The sequence below is a fragment of the Notothenia coriiceps genome, unplaced genomic scaffold, assembly GCF_000735185.1.
Source record: "Notothenia coriiceps isolate Sejong01 unplaced genomic scaffold, NC01 NC01_scaffold00004795, whole genome shotgun sequence".
NCBI lineage: Eukaryota > Metazoa > Chordata > Actinopteri > Perciformes > Nototheniidae > Notothenia > Notothenia coriiceps.
Window position 1 is genome coordinate 440,116 of NW_011337496.1, and position 22,921 is coordinate 463,036.

The following is a 22,921-nucleotide window of genomic DNA, read 5'->3' on the forward strand; positions in this document are numbered from 1 at the left end:
CCCTTCCTTCACCAACCCATCCACCCCCAACACTCACTCTTTCCCTTTTTCACCCAACTCTTGCTTTGTTTGCTTTGTCCTCGCTTCCTTTCCTTTGCACTTAATGAAGTAGCTGTGGTTTTTCTCTGTCAGCCATAAGCTACGACTGCATGACACCCAGAGTGTCAAAAAGCTCGCTGTCAGCCTGTGTGCTATTTATATTAATGAAACCAAAAAAGACATGCACAGCTCCCTTCTGTCCCCCCTCTCCGGTCCCCTTGATCCAGTCCGGCAGATTTGTGTTACTTGATAGAAGGGAGGACATTTTGCAGGTCTGTGTAAGCATGGAAGTGTCTGCAAATGTGTGTGCGTACATGTAATTGGGACAGTGAGAAGAGAATGTTGGTTTTTTCGAAGCTGAAGAAACATAAAATAACTATTATAGGGCTTTTATTTCTGCCCATGCCCTTGAATGTCTCTGAATGTTAGCTGTTAAGTAGAAAGACGATGAAGAAACCAAAGGAAAGTGGACAGTCTACAGCACTGTCTTCTATGGACATGGCAAGTCATCTCACTTAACATTTTGACAACACTTTGGAGTTCGTTTCTCATCACCTTCACTCTCGTTTCTCTGGCTGTGTGTTTTGTTTTATGCGTTGCCTGTGAGTCCTGACAGGCTCATACAGTGGTATTTGTGGAGCAGTTACACTTATCCCCTCAGAGACTGGAAGTGCTTTAAAACAAGCAGACACAAAAGTCCCTATTTGCCTGCCAAGGTACCGGAGCACAATTTTTGGTAAAGTCATTTTTAACAGCCGGGCGAATGGAAGATGTTTTCAGGTCAGCCAGGGAAGAAAAAAAAAAAACCTCTCATCGGGATGGTCTGTGACTTTGAGAAGCTACAGACTTTGCAGATCAGGACATTGCTGTTCGGATCATTTAACCAAAGTGACATATCACCCTTTAATTTCTCCCATTCATTACATCTCGCTATGTAGACCCAATTAAAGCAGATGAGCTCCTAACCTAGAAATGCCCTTTACAAAAAGTCAGTCTTTTCTCTCTCGGCAGCAGTGACAGATGGTTGTGTTCTCATTATGATCCGAGTGTCTGTGGCAGGTTGAGCCTCGGGGTAGCCCTCGGTCACCTGCTGATGAGTGGGTGGAGGGGATCAATCGAGCTTCACTCTACCACTCAGCAGACACACTCAAAAAGCATCTGCCTGACAAGTAGCGCTCCAGTACCACTGTACATGTTGTTACAGAGCAGCCGAGAGAGCAGAGAGATTATTATCTTGGCATTACTTGAGCGGTGAAAACACTTGATAACCATTCTGTCCAAGAGCAATGCGGTATGAATCACGAAAATGACTTTGATCTATGGGTGTGTTGCGAGGACAAGTGTGTGTGTGTATGACTGCGATGAGGGATTTTTAGACTGGATATTAATGATTGCACTTAGCAGGCACAAGTGCTTTCACTTTCCTAAAATGAGGCTCCGTTATAGATAGAGAATCTTTTAAAAAAACAGGGAGCAGTCGAGGTTTATTGTGCTTTTTTATTTTTCTCTTCAGTGTGGCCAAGTTGCAGCTTGATAGAAACATTTTAGTTTAATTTTAGGGCAGGCAGGCTACAGCTCCACACAGAGCGAAGGCCATGTTTACTGGCACATGTAAAGTGGAAGCTGTCTGGTGCAAGCTGTGACCCAAGGCGGTTCGGTGAGCCTTCGTTCTGGACAGTCACTCACTTTCATCCCGGCTACGGCTGGAAGGAAAAAATAAAGACATTTTCATCTGCAACAGAGCGTCAGGGATTCTCTAAACAAGGAGCTCTAAGTGCACTTTGCAAATGATTAGCATTTAATCCATCTATTCCCCTTTTTCCTTGCATTAAACCGCATATTTGCTAGAGTGTCTTTTGTATCTTAAGAAAATGAGATATAACGTTATTAGTTCTCTCTTTTGCAAGTTTCACTGCTTAATGTATCGGCATCACATGCACAATATGTCAATTTAAAGAAATGTAGGAAACACCATTATTTGAGTAGGAAGATTGACACCACTTCTCTCATCGTTCAATTTACAGCTACAACCAGCAGCTTATTTTAGCACCACTACAAGAAAGGGAGGGGGGAGCTAACCTGGCTCTGTCAAATTGTTACTGAATGCATATTCCAGCACCCCTGAAGCTCACTAATTAACACCTAATTCCTAGTTTGTTTAATCAGTCCGGTTACTTCCTTGAGTCTCTGCTGGTTGCCTGGCAACTGCATTGAGTCAAGGAAGAGTCAACACCCCCCCTTCGCAATACTGTTAATTGTCGTTACACCTTATGTTTCTGTATAGATTGAACAATGAAGCTATAACAAGTTATTTTTAGGTGCTGGTAGATGCATTTTATTTCAATGTGTTTGAGGCTATGTGTTATCACACATTTCCAGTCTTGATGCTAAGCTAACTGGCTGTAGCTTCATATTTATCGTATGGATATAAGATTGTCATTTTTATCAAACTCAGAATTTCCCAATTATGTTTTTGGTTTAGAGTTTCCTGTGAATGATTAGTGTTTCAGTTTGTGTCGGCATGTGTGTGAGTCTTTGTAGTCTAATCATCTTTTCTGCTTTTCTTCATTTTACATCCAATTATAACTGCTTTCCATCGTCTGCTGCACATATAAACTGAATTTGAAAATGTCCCAGCTACCTACCTGTAGATATTGCATTTTCCCTGATCCCCAGAGGAACACATCAGCTGTTTAGATTCTTCTGTCATGGCTTTCTCAAGCAGAAAATCACCTTATCAGCAGCTAGCGACACGGCTGTGACCATTATTTGTCAGCTCATTTACAATGGGTGCAGGGTTGACAATGCTGTACACAGTGTATATTCCCTGTGCAACAAGAAGACAAAGTAGTTTAAATCACCCAAACTTTTCCTGCAAACACCATGACAACTGCTTTGTATGCAACACCAGTGTCCAGTGGTGAGAAACATGCAAACCCTCACACTGAGGAGTGCAGAGCTAGTGTGGAGTTTGTTTATTTATCGAGGCTTTAATCTGAACAATATGTTCCAAATGAGTCCTGTGATACTTCTCCCGACTGTGGAGTTGTGGTTTTAAAAACTCTCTCCTGCTCTTTCCCTCTCGGCCTGTCAGTGGCCTTTGTTCTCTGTGCAGATGCGGCACTGTGCTGACATCCCTGTTGGTTTCGGGGGAGGATGGAATCATTGTTGATGGCAATTTAACCCCCCCCCAGACTTAAACTCACCTCCAGAGCCCCCTTCAAAAGTGCTGATGGCTTGCTGCGGAGCCTCCGTGCCGTCCCTCAGCCAGCTGCAGCAGCTCTCAGATCATTAATCCTCTAACTAACCCCCTCTCCACAGAGCCCACATTTGTTTTTCTGTTACATTACTCACTGATTGGGGGTACTGTGACTCAGGAGGAGACATCAGGGGGACTGTCACCTCAGGCTCTGAACTCTCTAATCCCACAGCTGACGCCCCACCATCCTTCCTCCTCTTTGGCCTCTCTTCCCCGCTCCCCCCTGTGACCTCTCTGCTGAATAATGAGGCTGCGTCTCTCTTTGAGAGTTTGGGGGGGTCAGCGAGGGACGTCATTAGGCTGGTCTGCGGTGGTCAGCGTTGTCGGAGGGGGGTTGGGGGTCAGAGAGAGCCTTGTTTACAGACTGTGTGTGTTTACATTCCTGATGGTGAGCGCCAGCTTTAGAGACTGCTGGAAGTCAAAGGAAATGCTCTTATTCTGCTTAGTAATGGAAAAATCCAACCCAATACATCAAGGAATCCAAATGAAAAAAAAAACGCCTAGTTATTTATTTGGTGGGTTCTGGCCAATGCATTCTGGGTAGAAAGACGGATGACTTCACCGTTGAATATGGGACATCCTCAATGGACAGAGGCATGGGACAAAACACATGACCCTCTGCAGTATTTAATCACCCCCACTGAACTCCAGATATATATTTATTGCAGACTGTAATAGCTTATGCTGTTGATTAATGGCAAGCACTGGTTGTTCACGGCTCTTTGTTTTAAATCATTATGCAATCGATCATACAGGCATATGGGCTGCATCTAGGGTTATGTTTATCATTGATTAATCTGCAGTATATTTATTGATTAATTCATTAATCATTTGGTCTGTAAAAATGTAAGTAAATATTCCCATTTCAAGAGTCAATTATAACGTTTTGTTTAAACTGCAGCTCTAGAAGCAATGATGATTTACGATGTACTGTAATATTAAAAGGTGCACATTTATGTCATTCACATAATTAAAAAGGGTACTCTGAGTGGCCAGGTGTCTATAGATTGCAAGAAATGTTTACGGTTAAAAAAGATTTTTATAGATTTCAATAATACTTACAGTATAACAATAATATCCATATTGGGGTCATATAGAGCTGTTATGATGAATTGATCATCCATCAACAGGAAAGTGAACAGCAATATTAACTTTAATTTCTTTAAGCAAAAATGACAAACTTTAGCCAGTTGCAAACTTTAAGATTTGAGGCTTTTATTTCTCATATTTTATTATAAACTGTATATATTTAAAAAAAAAATTTGCTTTGGGTTAACTGACAAACAGTGACAAATATTTATCTGAAAAAAGTTTGCTAGAAAGTTTTCTCCCTAACTTGCCCTAACCTTTTTACCTCTCTAAAAAAAAGCCTTGACATTTTACATTTTCTTCTCTGACACCCATTCCAGTCAGATTGAAATACAGTAGTGATGGAGAGGCCATCAAACAGTTTATACTTCTTTACGAGTGAAATGTTAGCAATAAGTGATTATGCTGTCTCACTGCATTTAAGTGGAACATATATCCAGTCAGTTCCAGCCCACTGAACTTCACATTTCTGAGCTGTAATGCCTGCTTCACAGCTTACACAGAACCATTCACTTTATGCCCCAGTTTGACAGGAAACAACTAAAAATATCACACTTGTGCTGTAATTGCTACGTAGCCATCTTTATAGTCGGTACTGTATCTGGTTAAAGTAACCACCAATGAATGTAATTGCTGTGTGCAGAGGGTAGAGTGTCATGTCAGTTAGCTCTGTTTGTATAAATATAAGGTATACAGCTGGTCTAAGTGCCACCCTTTCCGTGTATAAAATAAGCTGCATGGGGCCATTAACAGTGGACGACACATGCCACGAAGGTTGAAAAATACCCTGAAAGGTTCAAATGAATTTCTTGTCACTTTGACTCCTCATGGGAAATGGTTACAAGTTATGCTCAATTATTCAGTGTGCTACATATTAGACCCCAGACCCTTGGAGCATGTCACGTCGACCTCTCTGCGCTCTCTTAGTATTACTCTATGATTCCCTTAATTACTGTAATAAGTGTTTTTCTTCTGGAGGTGGTCCGGAGGTCTGTGAGTCATAGTGTATTAGGGCCACACATGCTAAAGGGAAAGCAGGGCACCAGATGCTTGGTCTGTGGTCAAAATAAGGGAATCAACATTATTTATTCACAGAGTTTGAGAAATGCTTAATAAATGAAACGAGGTCAAACTTGTCTCATCATTGTCGCTGTCTTTTTGTTGGAAAGCACATATTGGTATGTGCTGGTTTGAGTCAGTTGAACAACCCAAAATACACATCCATTATATCAGTTATTACAGAATCAACTGTAGAACAAGGGGTTGACAAATGTTGGACTTAAGAAGCTGACCAGGTTATTGGAAGCTTTTAAACAAATATGGTCACAATTTCCCCTTGTCTGAAGTTATTTCCTATTTTGTTCAACTGGAAATTGAAAGAATAGATTATAATTTGTTAGGGTTGATAAGATAACTGTATTAACCGCCAAAGAGGAAACTAGAATTTCCCATAATGAAACTCAACAACAACCTTTGATTTGAATACATCATTAGTGTTTTCAAACTTTAAACTCCATTTTACTACTGACTTCACAGGTGAACTGAGTGCCCCTTTAAAGAATATACAATCACAAGGTTCACAAGGTTAATAGACATAAATAATAAAAGGAAGTCTTGTGCACTCTGGTTTTAAACAAGCTAAACGCAAAGATAGTCTTTCAGCAAGTTAACAAGATGTAGCTCTCCTTAAACTCAGCTTTCATGTCTTTGTGCATTTTCCCTCCGGCTCCAGATTCATCTGAGGCTTCACGGTTGGTGGACACAAGCAGGGAGGGACCCGGGGTTTTGAAGTTGTGATCACAGTTTCTGAAAGCACAGGATCAGTCAGTGGTCATGATTCCTAAACATTTAGAGTGTGTGAAGGATGAGTGTAAATATCCCGAATGGAAGCAGTTGATATTTTTATTCACAACTTTGTAGAGGTTTGCTGGACAGCCAACAGAGTGTCCCTTCATTAGCTGAAGGGGATCTTGGCAAGAGGGGGAGAGATGCTAAATTTTGTGTTAATGTTGACGTCTGCATTTCATCAAAACCATTTTTCGGTAGAGGGAGGGGGGGGGGGACTGGCCAGTCTGCTGCCCTGCACATTTTGGAAGTCTGTGACATTTCTCCAGTGTGCTGTGATAATGTTGCAACAACCAGCCATAGTTCCTGTCCTTTCCACAACCTCACACTCACTTCCTCTCATTAGTGCCTACCATATATAGCGCTGGGTGTACACACATTCAGGCAACTAATATCACTGTGATGTGGTGAGCGTATACAACATTTAAAAAAGAGTGGTACACAGATTGTTTGTTAGTTGTTATGTTTTGAGTTGTGCATAATGAGGAATGGGCAGGGTCAGCTTTCACATTTTTCTGCTGAAGGGGGAAAGTTTCTCTGTGAAATCTGAGTTCAAGACGCACCTAGAATAACTATTTTCAAAGCAAATCATGGAAAGACTTTGGGGAAGCAGGAGACATCTTGTATCAAGCAGTCAAAGAGTCTCGATTTTTCAGATGCGGGTGAAGCATAGATTTAATTTGAACAATATTAACAATTTTAACAAGGTAGTTAAATTACTTTGTAGAAGCAACAAATCAAACAGATTCATTATTTTATAGAAAATGTATTTGTATTGGTCTTGAAACATGTCTGAAAGAGATCTTTAAATGTTAATAGGGACATATTAATTTCCCCTTTTTCTCAGGCGGTACAAAAAATTGCTTGCTGTATTTTTTCCAATCCCAAAGCGAGACTGAGGAAATGAGCCATTTTTCCAAACCCTATGCTTTTTCTTTACAACAAATGTTTGTGAGTTGAACATCATTTCATCATATGGCTCATTTACAGTAAGTAGAAAAAGAGGTGTTACCGTCTTTCAAACAGAATCAGCCATTCAGCCTCTGCTGCTCTGTAGCTAAAGTAATTATCCTGACATTAACCCCATCCTGCACAACCACAACCCTAAGTATAGTGTAAGTGTGGTTCTAAGATGGATAATTACAATACTTGTTCCTTTGTAATTATACGCAGTACGACAAACGCTGTGATCCTAAGAACACCTCTTTATGGACTTGAACCCAGCACCCTTCCGCCTTTCCCACAAGGAGCTCATGAAAATGATGAATTTCATCCGAAAATGCTTTTGTCAAGAAAGAATGTTTTGTTTCTGACGTGAAACTGCGACCGTTGAAAAGCTGCACCAAATCATTCTGTCAGGAATACACAGCTGAATACTCTGCTGCTCCCGCTGACTGAATGCATCACTTGGTCCATATTTTTTTACTTTTATTTTTGAAAGTTGATTGCAGGCAGCGCCAGTAAAGCTACACCTATGGGTGTCCCAGCTCCACTCAGTCTATTTCTGTATCTAAAGGAAAGGTGATGGGCTGAAGGGGGGCAGCTTTGGGGCAAAGCAAACAGTGAGGGTCTCAACACTCAAAGTAAACATTACCCTATGTTTGAACTACACACCTTCAGCACTACAGTTCTCCCACACACTCGCGCTCTACCCTCTGAGTTTTATTTCTGCTAACACCCCCTTGAGCCGGCCCAGCTAAATACACCGCTTATCCCATGGTCTTCTCATAAATCAGGGAGGAAAAGCACCTCTGACAGGGTCTCACCTCCACGGCCAGCAGCCCTTAACCGGCAGCTCTGACTTTCATGCAGGGAATAAATGGACTAATGGCTTTTCAGAGTAACTTTCCTAATGACCATCTGTGAGGACATAAGGATGTTTTATCCAGCAAATGTAATACAGGTATAATAAATCACATGTATATACCCGACTAACTCTGAAACTCTCCTATTGCCACCGACCGAAAGTAAAAGTCTGCTTTGCTGAGTCGACAGCATATGAGGATAGTAGTTTGAAACACAGCAAGTTTCATTGAGCAGACAATAGAGCATGAAATGAGTCTGTTTGAGAGGAGTGAAAACATGTTTCAATATTGTATATTAGCTTTTTTTTATCTAAGAAAATCATCAAACTCAGTACTCTGAGAATGTCACTGGGTTTAAACACAGACTCCAGCTTTCTGTGGCTTTGCTGTGCTCAAGTGCATGAACCAAAGGAGGGCAGCAACAGCAGCAATATTAGAAATGACACATTCCCCAAAGGAAACTGTTTAAACATCTGAGCATTGCCCAACATCCCTTTCTTCTTTGGTTTTGGCGTTGTTTATTCATCCTTGTCTCGAAGCGTCGGCTTCATCCTCCACTGCCTTAACTTGTTCTCAACAACTGTGATTCCTCAACACAAAAGAATGAAAGAAACTCAATGAAAAACACAATCTTTTCATCTCGGGCATGAGTCAATTACCAGAGCAGCATTTCTGAGCATGCTCCATGTTTTTTTCCCCTCAAAGTGTTCAGAGGATTCTCTTCTGGAACATAAGGGATTATCGATTCTGACATGTTTATTTCCACGGCAAAGACATGTTGGGTTTCCAACCTAACCAGCAGATTTTGGTTTTGTTGTTCATTTGTATGTTGGAAAACTCCCAGTAACTTTTATGGGAAGATTTACAAAAGGAAAATAGGATTTTGTAGTTTGTGGGCCAGGGTGTCCTCGTTGTTTTCATTTCAATTTGTGCAATTTAAACTAAAGGCAATGGGAATGTTGAAGTCACAAATTGCTTGTGTTTTGGTTGGTTTCCACATTTTGGTTTATTGAGTTTCTCACTTTATGCAAACCCTTTGCACAGACTTAATTTATTTGTCATGTGCTCATACAGTTAGTGTAGTAGCTGGTGCTGTCTCAGATTACATTAAGTAAAAGTTATATTTGCACAAAGATGTATCTTTAGTGCAGATTTGCCATCCTTTTATAGATTGTAAGGAGATTTTTAAAGAGGCAGAAGCTTTCGAACATTTGGTTAAATAATTGCTGTTTTGTTTGTTTAAAACCCTAAATGCAATCATTAAACATTTTAGTGAAGATAATATATTATAAGATGCCGGTAACATAACATCAGTTACTTACAGATTCTTATCTGTTGCCTCTTTAGCGCACAGCAGTCGCCCGAAGCACTGACTGCATTAAACTAGTCTGCATGCTAATTTGACTTGAGGAGACAGATATATAATTTACTGTTTTTCTGCGCTGCACATTTGTGTTTGAGTTTCATCATTAACCTTTCAGATGATATGTTATGATGTGACTCTTTAAAGTTTCCGACTTGAGGCGTGTTTTTAAAATAGTGTATGTGAGCTTGAGAGTGTGTTTTTGTGTGCATGCGAACTTTGGCTCCAGATGGAAACATTAATACCGAGATGAAAAGAGGGATTCTTTGAGTTTCTGTCATAATGAATATTAATTACAGCAGAGACTCAGCACCAAGACATTTGACAATAGGACAGATATTTCTTTGTGATAAATGCCTCCTCTATTGAAAAACACTTCACACAGTCTTTTCTGTTCTTATCCTGGAAGATGGTGTGTAAAGAGGACGGACCCGGGCTGCTCCTCAGAAGAATCTTTATTGTTCTCACATAATATAAATCAATGCAGGGCGCGGGGAGCGGGGAGCTCCTGCATCACTAAATGGCTTTGTGGAAACTTGGCAAGAGAGGAGCCACAACTTTTCCTGGTGCTATATTCCTTACTGAATGTAGCAGAAATGTAAACAATCAAACCAAATTGGTCAAATCGACTGGCTGCTCTGTTTTCAAACCTTTAACCTTGACTCGACATCTTAAAAGTCTAGTACTATTAAAACAGTTAGTGTGGGTCTTGGGATGTCCACCACTTCAATCTAGGCAAGAAAATGTAACTATTAAGCAATGAAGTTATTGATGACAGGGTGAATCTAACGGTGCTTGAACAGCTAACATTTTTTTGGCATGGCTAAAAAAAAACTCAGGTATGTTTTTCCAATGAGTATAGTTCCTTTGGATGTATGTAAAATCTCTCATTAGTGGGGCTGTGAAAGCAATTCAACAACAGGATTTTAGAAAGCTGAACTTATAAATCCATCTGCTGATTACGATGTTATAATTGATCTATATATCCAACTTTGTCAGTTCATTAAGTTCATTATAAAGTTTGTGAAAGTGATCCTACGATAAGCCTCAAATCATTACTACGTCAGGTTCTTTTTTGTCTCATTTCTAGCTGTTAGTCATTATTCATAACGTGCAGTCTCTTAGCAAATTGCTAATATGCATAGTCATATATTATTTTGATTCTATCGTTAGCTCTTTGTGTAGCGTCAAAGTGCTTAAAACCTCTCTGAGTAATCAAAGTCGTTTTTCCCAAATTGGTCCTGATGATGCAGGTCGCCAAAATGGTTCAATAGCAATTAACCAGTCTGTATATCTTCATGTTTACTTCTCTTGGTTTGTTTTAAAAAGCTGTTGTGAAAAGAAACTGGAATAGGACTGAAATGCAGAAAGATATATTTGTTCTCCTTGGTCCGGACCGAATGAATGGAAATACAAGTGTGAAAGCATCCATACTGAAGATGGTGAGCCCTTCTCCTCTAGAGCCACCAGCAGGGTAATATTTCTGGTTTCGAGTGAAAGCGTTTTTACATAATAACTTTCGTTCACCCATTCATACAGAGGCAATGGCTGCCATACAAGGTGCCAACTACTTGAAGAAGCTAACATTCACACACAGCTTTGGCCATACCATCGGGAGCAATTTATGGTTATGTATCTTGCCCTAGGATGCATCAATAGGTTTTACTGCAGCGGCTGGGAACCCACAACCTTAGATTGACAGACAACCACACTCCCTCACAGCTCATTAGCATATTGATGTTAGCATTTAGCACAGCTCAGCATCTCAGAGCTGCTACCATTGCATTGCATTGTATTTTTGTATTTTTGTCTTGTCAAACCTAATCTTGATTCAGAAACCAAATACTTTTTACTCAAGCACTGAAACCTCTGCCAGCTTTTCAGTGAAATTCACTTTATAGCAGGATAAGAATGGATCTGACCTGGTAGCCTTGTGTTCTTCATAAAGCAATACCAGAATTAACAAGTTCCTGTTGTGATGACTCGCCATGTTTGCATTTGGTGTTCAAACCTTTGAAATTACCTTCAATTTCAATTCAATTTGGTGTAATTGGTGCCATCAATGTCCTTCTGTCCACAGCAGACTTGATGTCCTCCAGGAATAGGCAGATATGGGCAATATCAGGGTTTAGGTTACAGGTCATTTCCCAGTGGGATCAGCCGGCTCCTGCAGAGGGCTTGTGATAAGAGTGATATTGGAAGCTATGTAAACCTTGTTAAGCTGCCCTTCCCCTGTGTGCAGGGGGGTAATCCTAAACACCTGGGCTAGTTAACTGGGATTTGGTGGGATTAGGGGCTCCATGAGGCAAACCTGATCTTGCTTCCGATTAAATCCATTTCCATTCTTATCTTTTCACATTCTCTATTTTACAATTCAAACTCAATCCAGACGTTACACAAACCTTTTATACTGAGCTAATTTATACCTGCCCATACCTGTAATTCCGGGATTTGAGATATAAGTAAGCCTACATGTGATTCACTAGTCTAGGCTTTGACATCCTGTTTGGTTGAAGTTCATACTGTGTACATAATGCTCAAAATGTGTTTTTAATCCACATACATGCTTCTGGTTTTGTTGTAGTGGTGTTTGATTTTAGCCTTGTTGGCAGTATGATTCTACGGATGGCATTTTCCATCTGTTGTCTGGTCCACCACTTAGGTCAGACTTAAATATCTTAAATATCTTTGTATGCATGGATTATCATAACATTTGGTACCAACATTATTTGTCCGCAGAGGATGAATCCTAATGCCTTTGGTGATCTCTTTACTTTTCCGTGTGTTTCCCACTGTTAGCATGACATTTACATTTTTGTTTCTATCAAAATATCTCGACAACTTTTGGGAAAAATTGCCTTGCAAAATGGTTCAAACATCCATAGTGGCTATTGGTGAATGTTCCTGTTGTACCATTATTGCAGTAGATGATCAATATTTCAATTTGTCCAAAACGTTTTTGACCAAACACTTGCATCACTAGCAGAATGCCCATCAACCGCTCATTAGCAGAATGAGCATGCTAACACGCTACATTAAGATGGTTGGTGCTAACGTTGGCCTTTTGCCTGTGTACCTTTTTGTTTGTATTCCATTGAAGGCAGGTACTGAAACAACATTGTACTAGAGCTGCAACAATTAGTGGACTAATCGATATGTCAATAGGCAATTATTTTGATAATTGGCTCGTTAACCAGCCATAGGTATCCCAATTATATATTTTGTATTATTATTTGTTTTTAATTGATGTGTTATTAAGGCTCCTGTTGGATATTCGTTTTTTTCACAAGCCTTTGATTTTCATAACCCTAATTTCTAAAGAAAAATGCCCAGTTGATCAGTTAAAGGTTACTTTTTAAAGGGGAATTTTTGCCTTGGTTTTCAGAGATTCTGGAAATTGGGAGTAAGAATGGTATGACATGCAAAAAGAAATCTCAATGTTGAAATCCCCTCCCTTGTGTGTGGTGGTAATGTGGCTTCTACTGTAACCACTAAAAAAGTGCTCTGGAATAAATGTTCTTGAAAATGGCATTCATTTAATAAGGTTTTCAGTTATCATTTTAATGTGTTTTTGTATCTGGTAAGTGGTTGAATGAAGCACAACCAATTACATTATAATGAATTACATTTTGAAAACCTATGATTTTGTGTCACCCTCATCAAGAAAGCCTTTGCTCCGTCCACTAACCACCCCCTCCCTCTTTCCTCCTTTTCTAGATGTGGACGAATGTGCAGAGGCGCTTGACAACTGCAGCATCGATGCAATCTGTCAGAACACCCTGAAGTCATACAAATGTATCTGCAAGTCAGGCTATAAAGGGGATGGAAAACACTGTGAAGGTAAAGTGTTAACGGATTAATGTGCTAATTTACTGTGGTTGGAGGCACACACTTCTTCTCCCGTCGGTGGGAGCACAGGAAGGGTTTTTACAGTACATTAAAGTAAAAGGAACATTTCTCAAGTTGATTTGCCTCATCTATCTGAACGTAAGCCCTTGGGCCAGTGACAGGCTTGATAAGACCTTCTGTCTCACTCAACATAACTCACTAGCTTTAAGACTCTCCTGAAGAGGTTGGAGAGAGAGAGGGAGAGCAGCAGACAGAGGAAGGGGAGAGCCAGGTGCAGAGTGCTCCTTTGTGACAAGATGAAATGAGGCAGTACATTTCCTACACATGTTGGAGGAGAGAATTAAGATAGTGGCTGAAACGGCAGTCGGAGGCCCTGCCAAGCAGTCAGGGATATTTCCACAGCCAGAGGCAGGCCTTGTAGACTTTTTTTTAACATTTCTTAATGTGCCCACAGCTTCCCGATCATTATATTCCAACATTTTTATTAGGATTATTACAAAACCATATTTTATGTCATTTTATGCTATTATTATTCTTCCATTAACTTGACAGGGTGTTTTTCATGGCCCCCTGCCTGGTGGTTATAAAAGTTGGCCTTATTGAATCTATTGTAAAATATGTGCAAGGTCGGGTTTCCATAGAACTGAAGGTTAGCTGACGTCTCTCTTCAAGGCCGATCCACTTGTACAATTCAAAAGTAACATTCATAAAAATTAGCTGAAAAATATCTTTGAGTAACTGGGGGATTGATTTGAGAAGAACAGTACCTGTTACTTGTGTGAAAAGAGAGCGGCAGGAATCCAAAAAAGGAAAGTTAATGTTTCCATGCTGTATGGCGTGAACCTCATTACCTCCTCCACCTTGCTTCTCTTTATCGTCCGTGGTTCAGGTTGGACTTTTAGTTTTAAAGGCTTTGTTCAATATAACTTTTAGCAACAGCTGAGATTCCATACGAGCACAAGATTTTGTCTTAAGGGGACTCGTGATTTGTCTGCTGTTAAATTATACTTTCAACATTTTTCAACTATGTATAATAATCGTCAGGTGCCCAATTGGACATTTCTTGCAGGTTCTTGCTAAAGAAAGCTCCCATCCTAAAATTATCTTAGTGTATAGCAGCGTTTCTCAAAGTGTGGGGCGCTGAGATGTGATAGGTGGGTCGCGAATGGAAATGATGAACGGGAGTTTTTTTTTTTAAAGTTTTTTTTTTTTTTAATAAATGTTTTGGACCTCAGGCCGGAATCGAACCTGGGTCCTCGCGGACTGTTAGTGGACTGTTACAGCCGGAGACTCGCAACGGCGGTGGACTTTCACAGCGCCGGATCCGCCGGAGCCTCGCAACGGCGGGTGTTTGCGGCGGCGGGTGCGGTACCGGCGCAGCGGCGCTGTGAAAGTCCACGTGCCACCTATGTCAGTGCCAGCGGCCCACCAAAGGCATCGGCCCACCGGGAAAGTCCCGAATCTCCCGATGGCCAATCCGATCCTGCTCACACACACACAACTGAAACCAAAATCACTTACAGCGTTGCAGTCGGGAAGAAAAGCAATGTGGAGTGGCACCTCACCACTTCACAAGGAGTTTAACCGTGACACTTTTCGAAATCCCGTTTGTGTTCCCCCACTTTACAAATAGGCCTATGTTTATTATAATTTTTTAACGCAAGCCGTCATCGCCACGGAGGAGCACACAGCCTCTGAAGCATCACAAGTTTAAAAGGGGAGTGATTAGTAAAATATGCATAAATAAAAAGAAAGAATGCTAACTAGGTAACATAAGATAAGAATAAACAAGTTTAAATGATTTGTTATTGGTTTTGATCATATTCTAAAGATGTTTGGATTATTCAAAAGTATACAGCTCCCTTTCAGTGTGTTGAGAGCTGTATCCATAAATTCTTTTTTTGCTCAAAGTGCACCAGATTGAGGCTTCAACACTTCAACATAAAAAAAAATCTTCCCGGGAGGTGCATGCCCCCGGACCCCCCTAGAGGAGGTGAGGTCCACCCCCTAATAAAGCAGGTTAAAATAATTAAATTGCATACATTTTCTTTTCGTAAACGGGTCCCACAGACCCAAACAGCACACAAAGGTTAAAGGTCAGCATATAATAATGTTCAAATGTGCTAAATATATACACTGCAAAAAAACTAAAAAAAAGTAGCTCACGACTTGTTTTATTTTTTGAAAGTAGCTCTCATCCTAAAAAAGGTTGGAGACCCCTGTTAGAGAACGATACATTTTGACAATTTAAAGCTTGGCCTACCATTTTATTGGAGCGATGAGGAACAGGTGGGGCTTGAAAAGGCCCACCTGTTCAAAGTGGGGAATGACAGAAAAAGTTTGAGAACCACTGTGCTAACGCTAGCGCGAATGTTTACGCATTTTGTCATTGTATAGAAACATCTCCACATGTCATCACATAAACACAATACATGTTCCTAATCCTTACAGTGTAAGTCTCACACTTACACTCATTGCTTTCTGACGGACTTGACCCTTTTACTCTTCAGGTTGCAAAAGGGAAAATTAGTAGCAGTCTACTCATCGATGTCCTGTACCCGGTTCACTGGCTAACCTTCAGTACACATTCTACAAAAATATGAAACATACAGGTCAATATCACCTTGCTATTGGTAGCTGAACTGGCAATACCCCAAAACATATATTTAGATATAAATGTTGAGTTATTTAGACACAATTAACACTTATAGTTTCATGTCTTGTTAGATAAGAATAGATCATATTGTTGTGTTATTATGGGAGAATTACTATTCTTGTGCTACTACTGCCTTATTAGGCCAATATTGAGCAGCGCATATTAAGACCAAAACTCATGCACAACAACTTCCTTACTTGCAGCAAATAAGCACTAATTAGAGGGTTATTGAGGAAAAACTCTCAACTAATGGCTTCTTACTTGTAGAATATGGTCATGTAGAACAAAGTATAAATAAGTGTTTTATAATGACTAATAAAGAGCCAATATACTGCTAATATGCATGTTAATTAACAACTAGTTGATGGTTAATTTGTGTACCTTAATATAAAGTGTTACCAAGAAAAGTAGAGAAAGAGCACATTTAATATCACTGTGGAGTTGTGTCTTTCTGACTATGGTATGTTCTTGAGCTTTAAATGTGAATGTGGAACCAACATGGATGTCTGTCTGTGAGTTTCAAATTGTAAATTAATTTGTTGATTATTCAAACACAACATGAAAGCAGCATAAATCATACATGTTAACGTAAATAAAACATAATATGTGATTCCGGCCCATGATTGTTATCTGTTTCAAAATGTAATGTTCTTCCTAGGTCCATTCTACACCCTTCCACAAAGGTTTATAAAATCGGGGCTGTAGTTTTTCCGTAATCCTGCTGATAAACAAACGAACAGACAATCCCAGCTGAACACATGTGGAAGTCTATTTGTATCTTTTGGTTTTTCTTAAGGTTCTGTTGTGCAAATAAAACCCAAGTTCAACTAGACAAACAAACGACAGAAAGATCAACTGCTACATTGACAGTAAAGTTTGGACCATTTCATCAATGAGCTTCACTTAATGTCACTAATACCACTCAATAGTGAAATGTAGTACACAGACATACCTCTGTATGGCTCTGCTCGGCATTGACTTCCAATATCTTAAATCATTGATTATAAAATACTATTATTAACATGCAAAGCAATAACATATTTGGGACCTAAGTCCATGTCTAACACACTGCTCATCTGGGACAGGTTTCAAGGGTCAGAACCAGAAATGTAGAGGCAGATTTGAGTTTTGTATACTTTGCACATTAGGAAGAAGCTTCCAGAACACCTGAGGTCTGCCCCGACCTTTCTGCTTACTGCTGCATTATAATATAATGCTTCTGCACCTCTGCAAGAATCTACTGCTTTCCCAATGTTGACTCCCTTCATTCTGTTTTATGAATTGTATTGCTTCATTTGTTTACGTCAGGGGTGTCAAACTAAATTTCACCGCGGGCCACATTAGCATTATGGTTGCACTCAAAGGGCCGGTTGTAACTTTAAGACTATATAATATATATAAAATAATGTGTTATATGACATTATTGCCTCTGCATTGGATTATTATCGGATAGGGTAATAACTTCATAATTAACTACGTCTGAAAGCAAAAGTCTAGGGCAAATAATTGCAAGTCCTTTCAGTGCGCATGTCACAAAATTAGATGCATTGTGGGACATGTAGTTAATTGGCAACGTGCTTCTGTAAAGCGGCATGTAACCGTATAATAAACGTATTATATTCTTTGCAAGCTCTTGCAGGGCCACATAAAATGAAGTCGCGGGCCGTTTTTGGCCCCCGGGCCTTGAGTTTGACACCCCTGCTTTACGTGGTGTCTTACTCCCTATGTAAAGCCTTTCTGTCTGAAACGTGCTATACCCTTACAGAGTGAGCAGACAGATACAGGCCTCAGACCCTGCAGGCTGGCATTGACTCCCCCTCACCTTCTAATGACACACTCAAGAGGCTTGTTGAACTTGACCTTGAAGGACTTCTAATAAATAAACATCATCCATGTCTATATGTGATGACATCTTCTGGAAGAGCCACACTGACAGATTTACATTACAGCCGCTTTTAATTTTACAAGCAGCTGCAATCACAGGGGGCAGACTTTACTGACCTGAGGGCAGTCACATAAAAGAGCTACAGGCCCAGCAGTACATGTTAGTTACAGTTGACAGCCAACAGAGAGCAGACTCACAGTGGAGCTGTTCATACTGCAGCACACTCTTCTCTCTGACATGTCTGGGTGACGTGAGGCAGAGTGCTGCTGAACCTCCTTCCCTCCACACTGAGGCTCTTTGTGCAGGGACTTACCAACTGATTAATAGCTCTCAATACAGAGCTGCTCACTGTGCTTTCTGTCATATTTATGAACCATAGAACAGAACCATCATTCGGGCAGCAGAGCGGAAACGGTGGAAATCCAAACACCCTGATAACCTCCTAACCTATCAGGCTCTGCTCTCCTCTTTCTCTGCTTCCATCTCTCAGGCATACAGCACTTTCTTTCAAAATAAGATCCAATCTTCCTACTCCAATCCCAAAAAACTATTCTCTATCTTCTCCACCCTCCTTGACCCCCCCAGAGCCCCTTCCACCTGTGACCCTAGATAACAAACTGTCCTTCACTGCAAACATCGCTGCAACAACCCGCTGCTGCAGATACACTCTTTACAACATCAGGAGAATACGTCCCCACCTGACCCAGAAGGCGACGCAGGTTCTGGTCCAGACTCTCGTCATCTCACGCCTAGACTACTGCAACTCCCTCCTGGCTGGTCTACCTGCATGTGCCATCCGACCTCTGCAGATCATCCAGAATGCAGCGGCTCGTCTGGTCTTCAACCTTCCTAAATTCTCCCACACCACGCCGCTCTTCCGCTCCCTTCACTGGCTTCCGGTAACTGCTAGAATCCACTTCAAGACAATGGTACTTGCGTACCATGCTGCAAATGGATCTGGCCCTTCCTACATCCAGGACATGGTTAAACTGTACACCCCAGCACGTGCACTCCGCTCTGCATCGGCCAAACAGCTCGCTGCACCCGCACTGCGAGGGGGACCCAAGTTCCCATCAGCAAAAACACGTGGGTTTGCTATCCTGGCTCCAAAATGGTGGAATGAGCTCCCCATTGAAATCAGGACACCACAATACTAAAGAAAGGTAGAAATTTTTCCATATCAAAGTGGGGGACGCTGCTCCGGAGGTCGCGCATTGCTGAGACTTGTCGAGACGCGCGCTCATGGTGATGTTGTTGGGAGGGGCTGAAGATGTTCGGGCGCCACCAAAAAATTTACGGGGCTAAGAGACGCTCCAGAGTTCCATGACCGTTCATACTACAACAGAAACGTCCACGCACACTCCAAACTGGCACCAACAAACGTCGTCACTCATTTCTCGATAGTGACCAGACCTGTGATCGCAAATCCGGGCGAGTGGCATCGTAGGACCGGAAAGACATGAGCTGTTGAGTTTTATATACTCCCGTCTGGAGGTGGTGGTGACGGACTTCTTCGATCTGCGGTGCATGTCTGCGTCGGTGACACATATTCGAACTATCACATTGGTCGCATTGTGGTGTTGACGACACAACGCGATTCGGGCAACTAGAGACATACACTTGTATTTGATAAACGGCTAATGAATAAAACATGTGTTTTAACTCACTGTTGTGACATAACGACGCTAGATAGTGCTTTATGAGAAGCGTTGTTAGTGAGTCAAGATGTGTCATTGTATGCATTTATTAGACCTTCACCCCCGTCACACCTCGTCACCAGATCGACGCCCGACCTCAACCCAGTCCGCCCACGTGTCTTCAAGGTGGGAGTACTCCGCGTGACCTTCAAGTCGTACAGCGAACACAGGACATAGTGCAGGTGAGGGTTTCACAGGACGTACATTGGCGCGCGGTTTTAAGCGATTGTTTACTACTTTACATTTACTTCTTACCAAGCACCCTGCTGTTGGTCCTAAATCGGAAACGTCTGGTAACTGTTACGGCGGTTTTCGGGATAACACATTTGGTGTGCTGAGCGTCTCTAACCCTATTGGCTGAGGTTCTTTTCGTCGAGGTCTAGGTGTAGAACTTGTTGATATCTGACCTCTCCTTCCCAACTCAGGTTGTTAAATACGGACTCTCAGTTGCCATCGGTGGGCCAGTCTACTTTACTGAATGTCTACTATCAAGTGAGCTTCACCCGATCAGGAGTCCATTCTCAAGTTATGGCTGTGTGCAAATGCAAGACCTCGCATTAGATTGTATTCGAGGGACAGTCTACAACAGCTCAGTCGACGAAGGAACTCGTACAACTTTGAGCCGTATACGCTACGCTGAGTGGTGGATACGTTTCCGCGGTTCATAATTGGTATACACGACGCTTAGGACCAGGCACGGGATACTCGCTATCTCGTTTCTACCCGGGAGATCACTGATATCTATTTTTTTTTTTTTTTTCAAAATAAAATAAAAAGCCGTAGCTATGTAAGTGATGTATAGTACTGTAACAAAACGATTTAACCGCGTGAGATGCGTGGCGGTCATCTAGCTGACTTGTTGTCGAAAAGGTATCTACGTGTATGTCATTGCCAGGGACGATGAACATCCAGAGGATGATACGAATTCTTGAGAGTGCTTGCAGAGTGTATGAGTGAGCGACATGCCGCCACAGCTTCGGCTTAGTTTCGGGGTGTGGGTGTAATCAACTCAGTGGCGCTCGATGTTTTATAGTGGGATGTGTATAAATGAACACATTGAGAGCCACGACACAGCTTTTATCTTTCGAGGAGCACATGAGAGAGCATGTGGGGTCAGGGTCAGTATAAACTGGTGTAATTCACCCCACGTACAAACTCCAAAACTACTTATCAGTTGCGAATCCAAGGGCGATGAACTCGAGTCATGTAGTGGTACAGACATACCTGGGAAGTATATTAGGGTAATACATAGGAGAGAGTCGCGTAATCAACAAAGACTGAATACTTTCCGTTTTCTGTTGAAACACCACGTTGGATGGTCACGTGGTCTCTCTTGTCCAGATAACAGCTGTGTTACAAACGGCTACAGAACCTGTCACTGTCTTTATATGTACTTTTATCTCTTGTATCTTGATACAACAGCCGATCGTAAGTCGTCATAACCATCTAAGGAAACTAGCGCGACGACCACGTGCATGGACAACACGTCTCCACCCAATTGGTTACACTTCGCCCTCGCGTCCGTGTCCTCACCGGGCGCAGCACGTGTCGTGGGTTCTCCGACGGACCCTTCTCGATGGACGTTTAGGGCGGAGGAGTTACGACTATATGTCTGGTGCGATTAGTCTGGGCTACGAATATGGGACAAGTAGCGACGTGATGTATCTCGTCTCTCTTCCACTTCCGTGATTTACATGATTGCGCGTAGTTCGAGACGATAGGCTTGTGGTTTTGCTGGCATGTTTGCGCTTTGGGTCTCCCTAAGAGTAGAGAAAGGGGGACGCGCTGATACTCATAGGACATGAACGAGTCGTCATTCTCTTCGAGTACTCAATAAAGAGATGATCATGAGTTTACGTTATTGTAGATCTGAGAAAGAAGCTCAGGAGAGAGGATGAAACGTCGAACTCTATTAAAACGGGGGCATTAAAGATGAACTGCGAAGTGACACGATTATCTAAAAGTGTGTCGAGTTGTCCTGTTCCATCTAACAAACTTGGTTAATTCTTCTCAAGTCAGTCCTTGATTCATCTTATATCTTCCTCTCACAACGGAGAAGATATTGTTTTGTCTATACACAAGTTCTATTAATTCTCGCACGTTATGATGCTCGAACAAGACGTATACTCCAGCTATGTATCTCTAGGCTCAAGCTGTGCTCGTCCCTATGTTAGTTCTGGTCGAACAACGACTGTTCATAAAAAAGACGTCACTACGCTCGTGTATTGTTATACAGATTCGTCTCGCCCGGACCCCTTGTATACTTCTCGGAACTGAGATCTGAAGACGAGACGGATCATTGTCGTATGTAACTCGTAAAATGTTTCACCAACATGTTTTATATAACAACTTGGAGTCGTACAACTATCTGCAGCGCTCGCTTGTGATACTGTCAACTCTTGTTACCCGCGCTCGTGAGTTAATGTCCTCAAGAATATAAGTAGAGTGACTACCCGTGTCGTATCAAATAGTCCTGATATTTATTGCTAGCCTCTCTGGTACGTACGACTTACATACGTGTCATTCTATTACTGCCGATTTGGGGTGTTGACTTCGGTTTTCGAATTTCATTCAATATACAGTATATAAGAAACTCTACCAACTTGAATTGTCGTGGCCTGTGTGGTTCGTGGTACGGATCGAGATATCGGCGTCTCACATCCAACAAGACTTTATCTGAGCGTGCAGCTTCACAATCATTAAGGCGCCACGTCTGTCCACTGGCAAACAGGCGACACCCAGGTTTCCGTCAGCCTTTGTTTTATTACGTAGCTCTGCAGGACTCGAAGACTCGCAAGTCAGTTGTATATTCAGACTTAGTCGTCACGATCAGCTGTTACGGTTTGCAACTCACTTAACCGCGCTCTCTGAGACATTATATGTTGTTCAATATCTTACATCTCTCTTTTGTTAAAGTAACTGTGAGGTCGAGAGCTGGTCCAAACCCCTTTCGGGCGCACTCGAAAGAGCGACATCTCCCTTTTACCTTGTGCGATAAAACCAACAAACACAATATATGCGTCCAGACCAAGAAGAAGTAGGCCAATAGTGCATCAGACAAGAAAGGCAACAACGGAGAAAACTTACTGCTGTATGTGTGATGGGCTTTTTTATGCGAAATTCGGTAGCGCACACTACATATCCCTCTCCCCATAACGGCGGGAGATAATTCCGGACCTGTGTGGATGTTATGTAACGTCGAATCTCGACTCCGGACATTCTTAGGTTGTCGCAAATGTTATTCACGTTGCTCTGGTCTCCTCTTATGTTTGTAGACTTCTTTTGTGGAGTCATGTAGTGCAAAGTATCTCGATTGTAAAGTTCACGGACGAGTGACCGAATCTATTCGGTCCAGTAATAATCATATTTACGACAATCATAAGATTAGAGCTTCACCTAGGGTTTCTCCTCTCAAAGTCGACTTCTCTACACAT

At 41.6% G+C, this 22,921-nt stretch overlaps 1 protein-coding gene across 3 annotated transcripts in view; it reads left to right on the forward strand.

The window, feature by feature from the left end:
* LOC104942565 (signal peptide, CUB domain, EGF-like 3) overlaps positions 1–22,921 on the forward strand; it is a 78,972-nt gene that overhangs the window by 2,384 nt on the left and 53,667 nt on the right. For all 3 annotated transcript variants that reach the window (XM_010767806.1, XM_010767807.1, XM_010767808.1), the window contains exon 2: positions 13,118–13,240. In XM_010767806.1, coding sequence (XP_010766108.1) covers positions 13,118–13,240 — 123 coding nt within the window. The remainder of the gene's footprint in view (positions 1–13,117; positions 13,241–22,921) is intronic.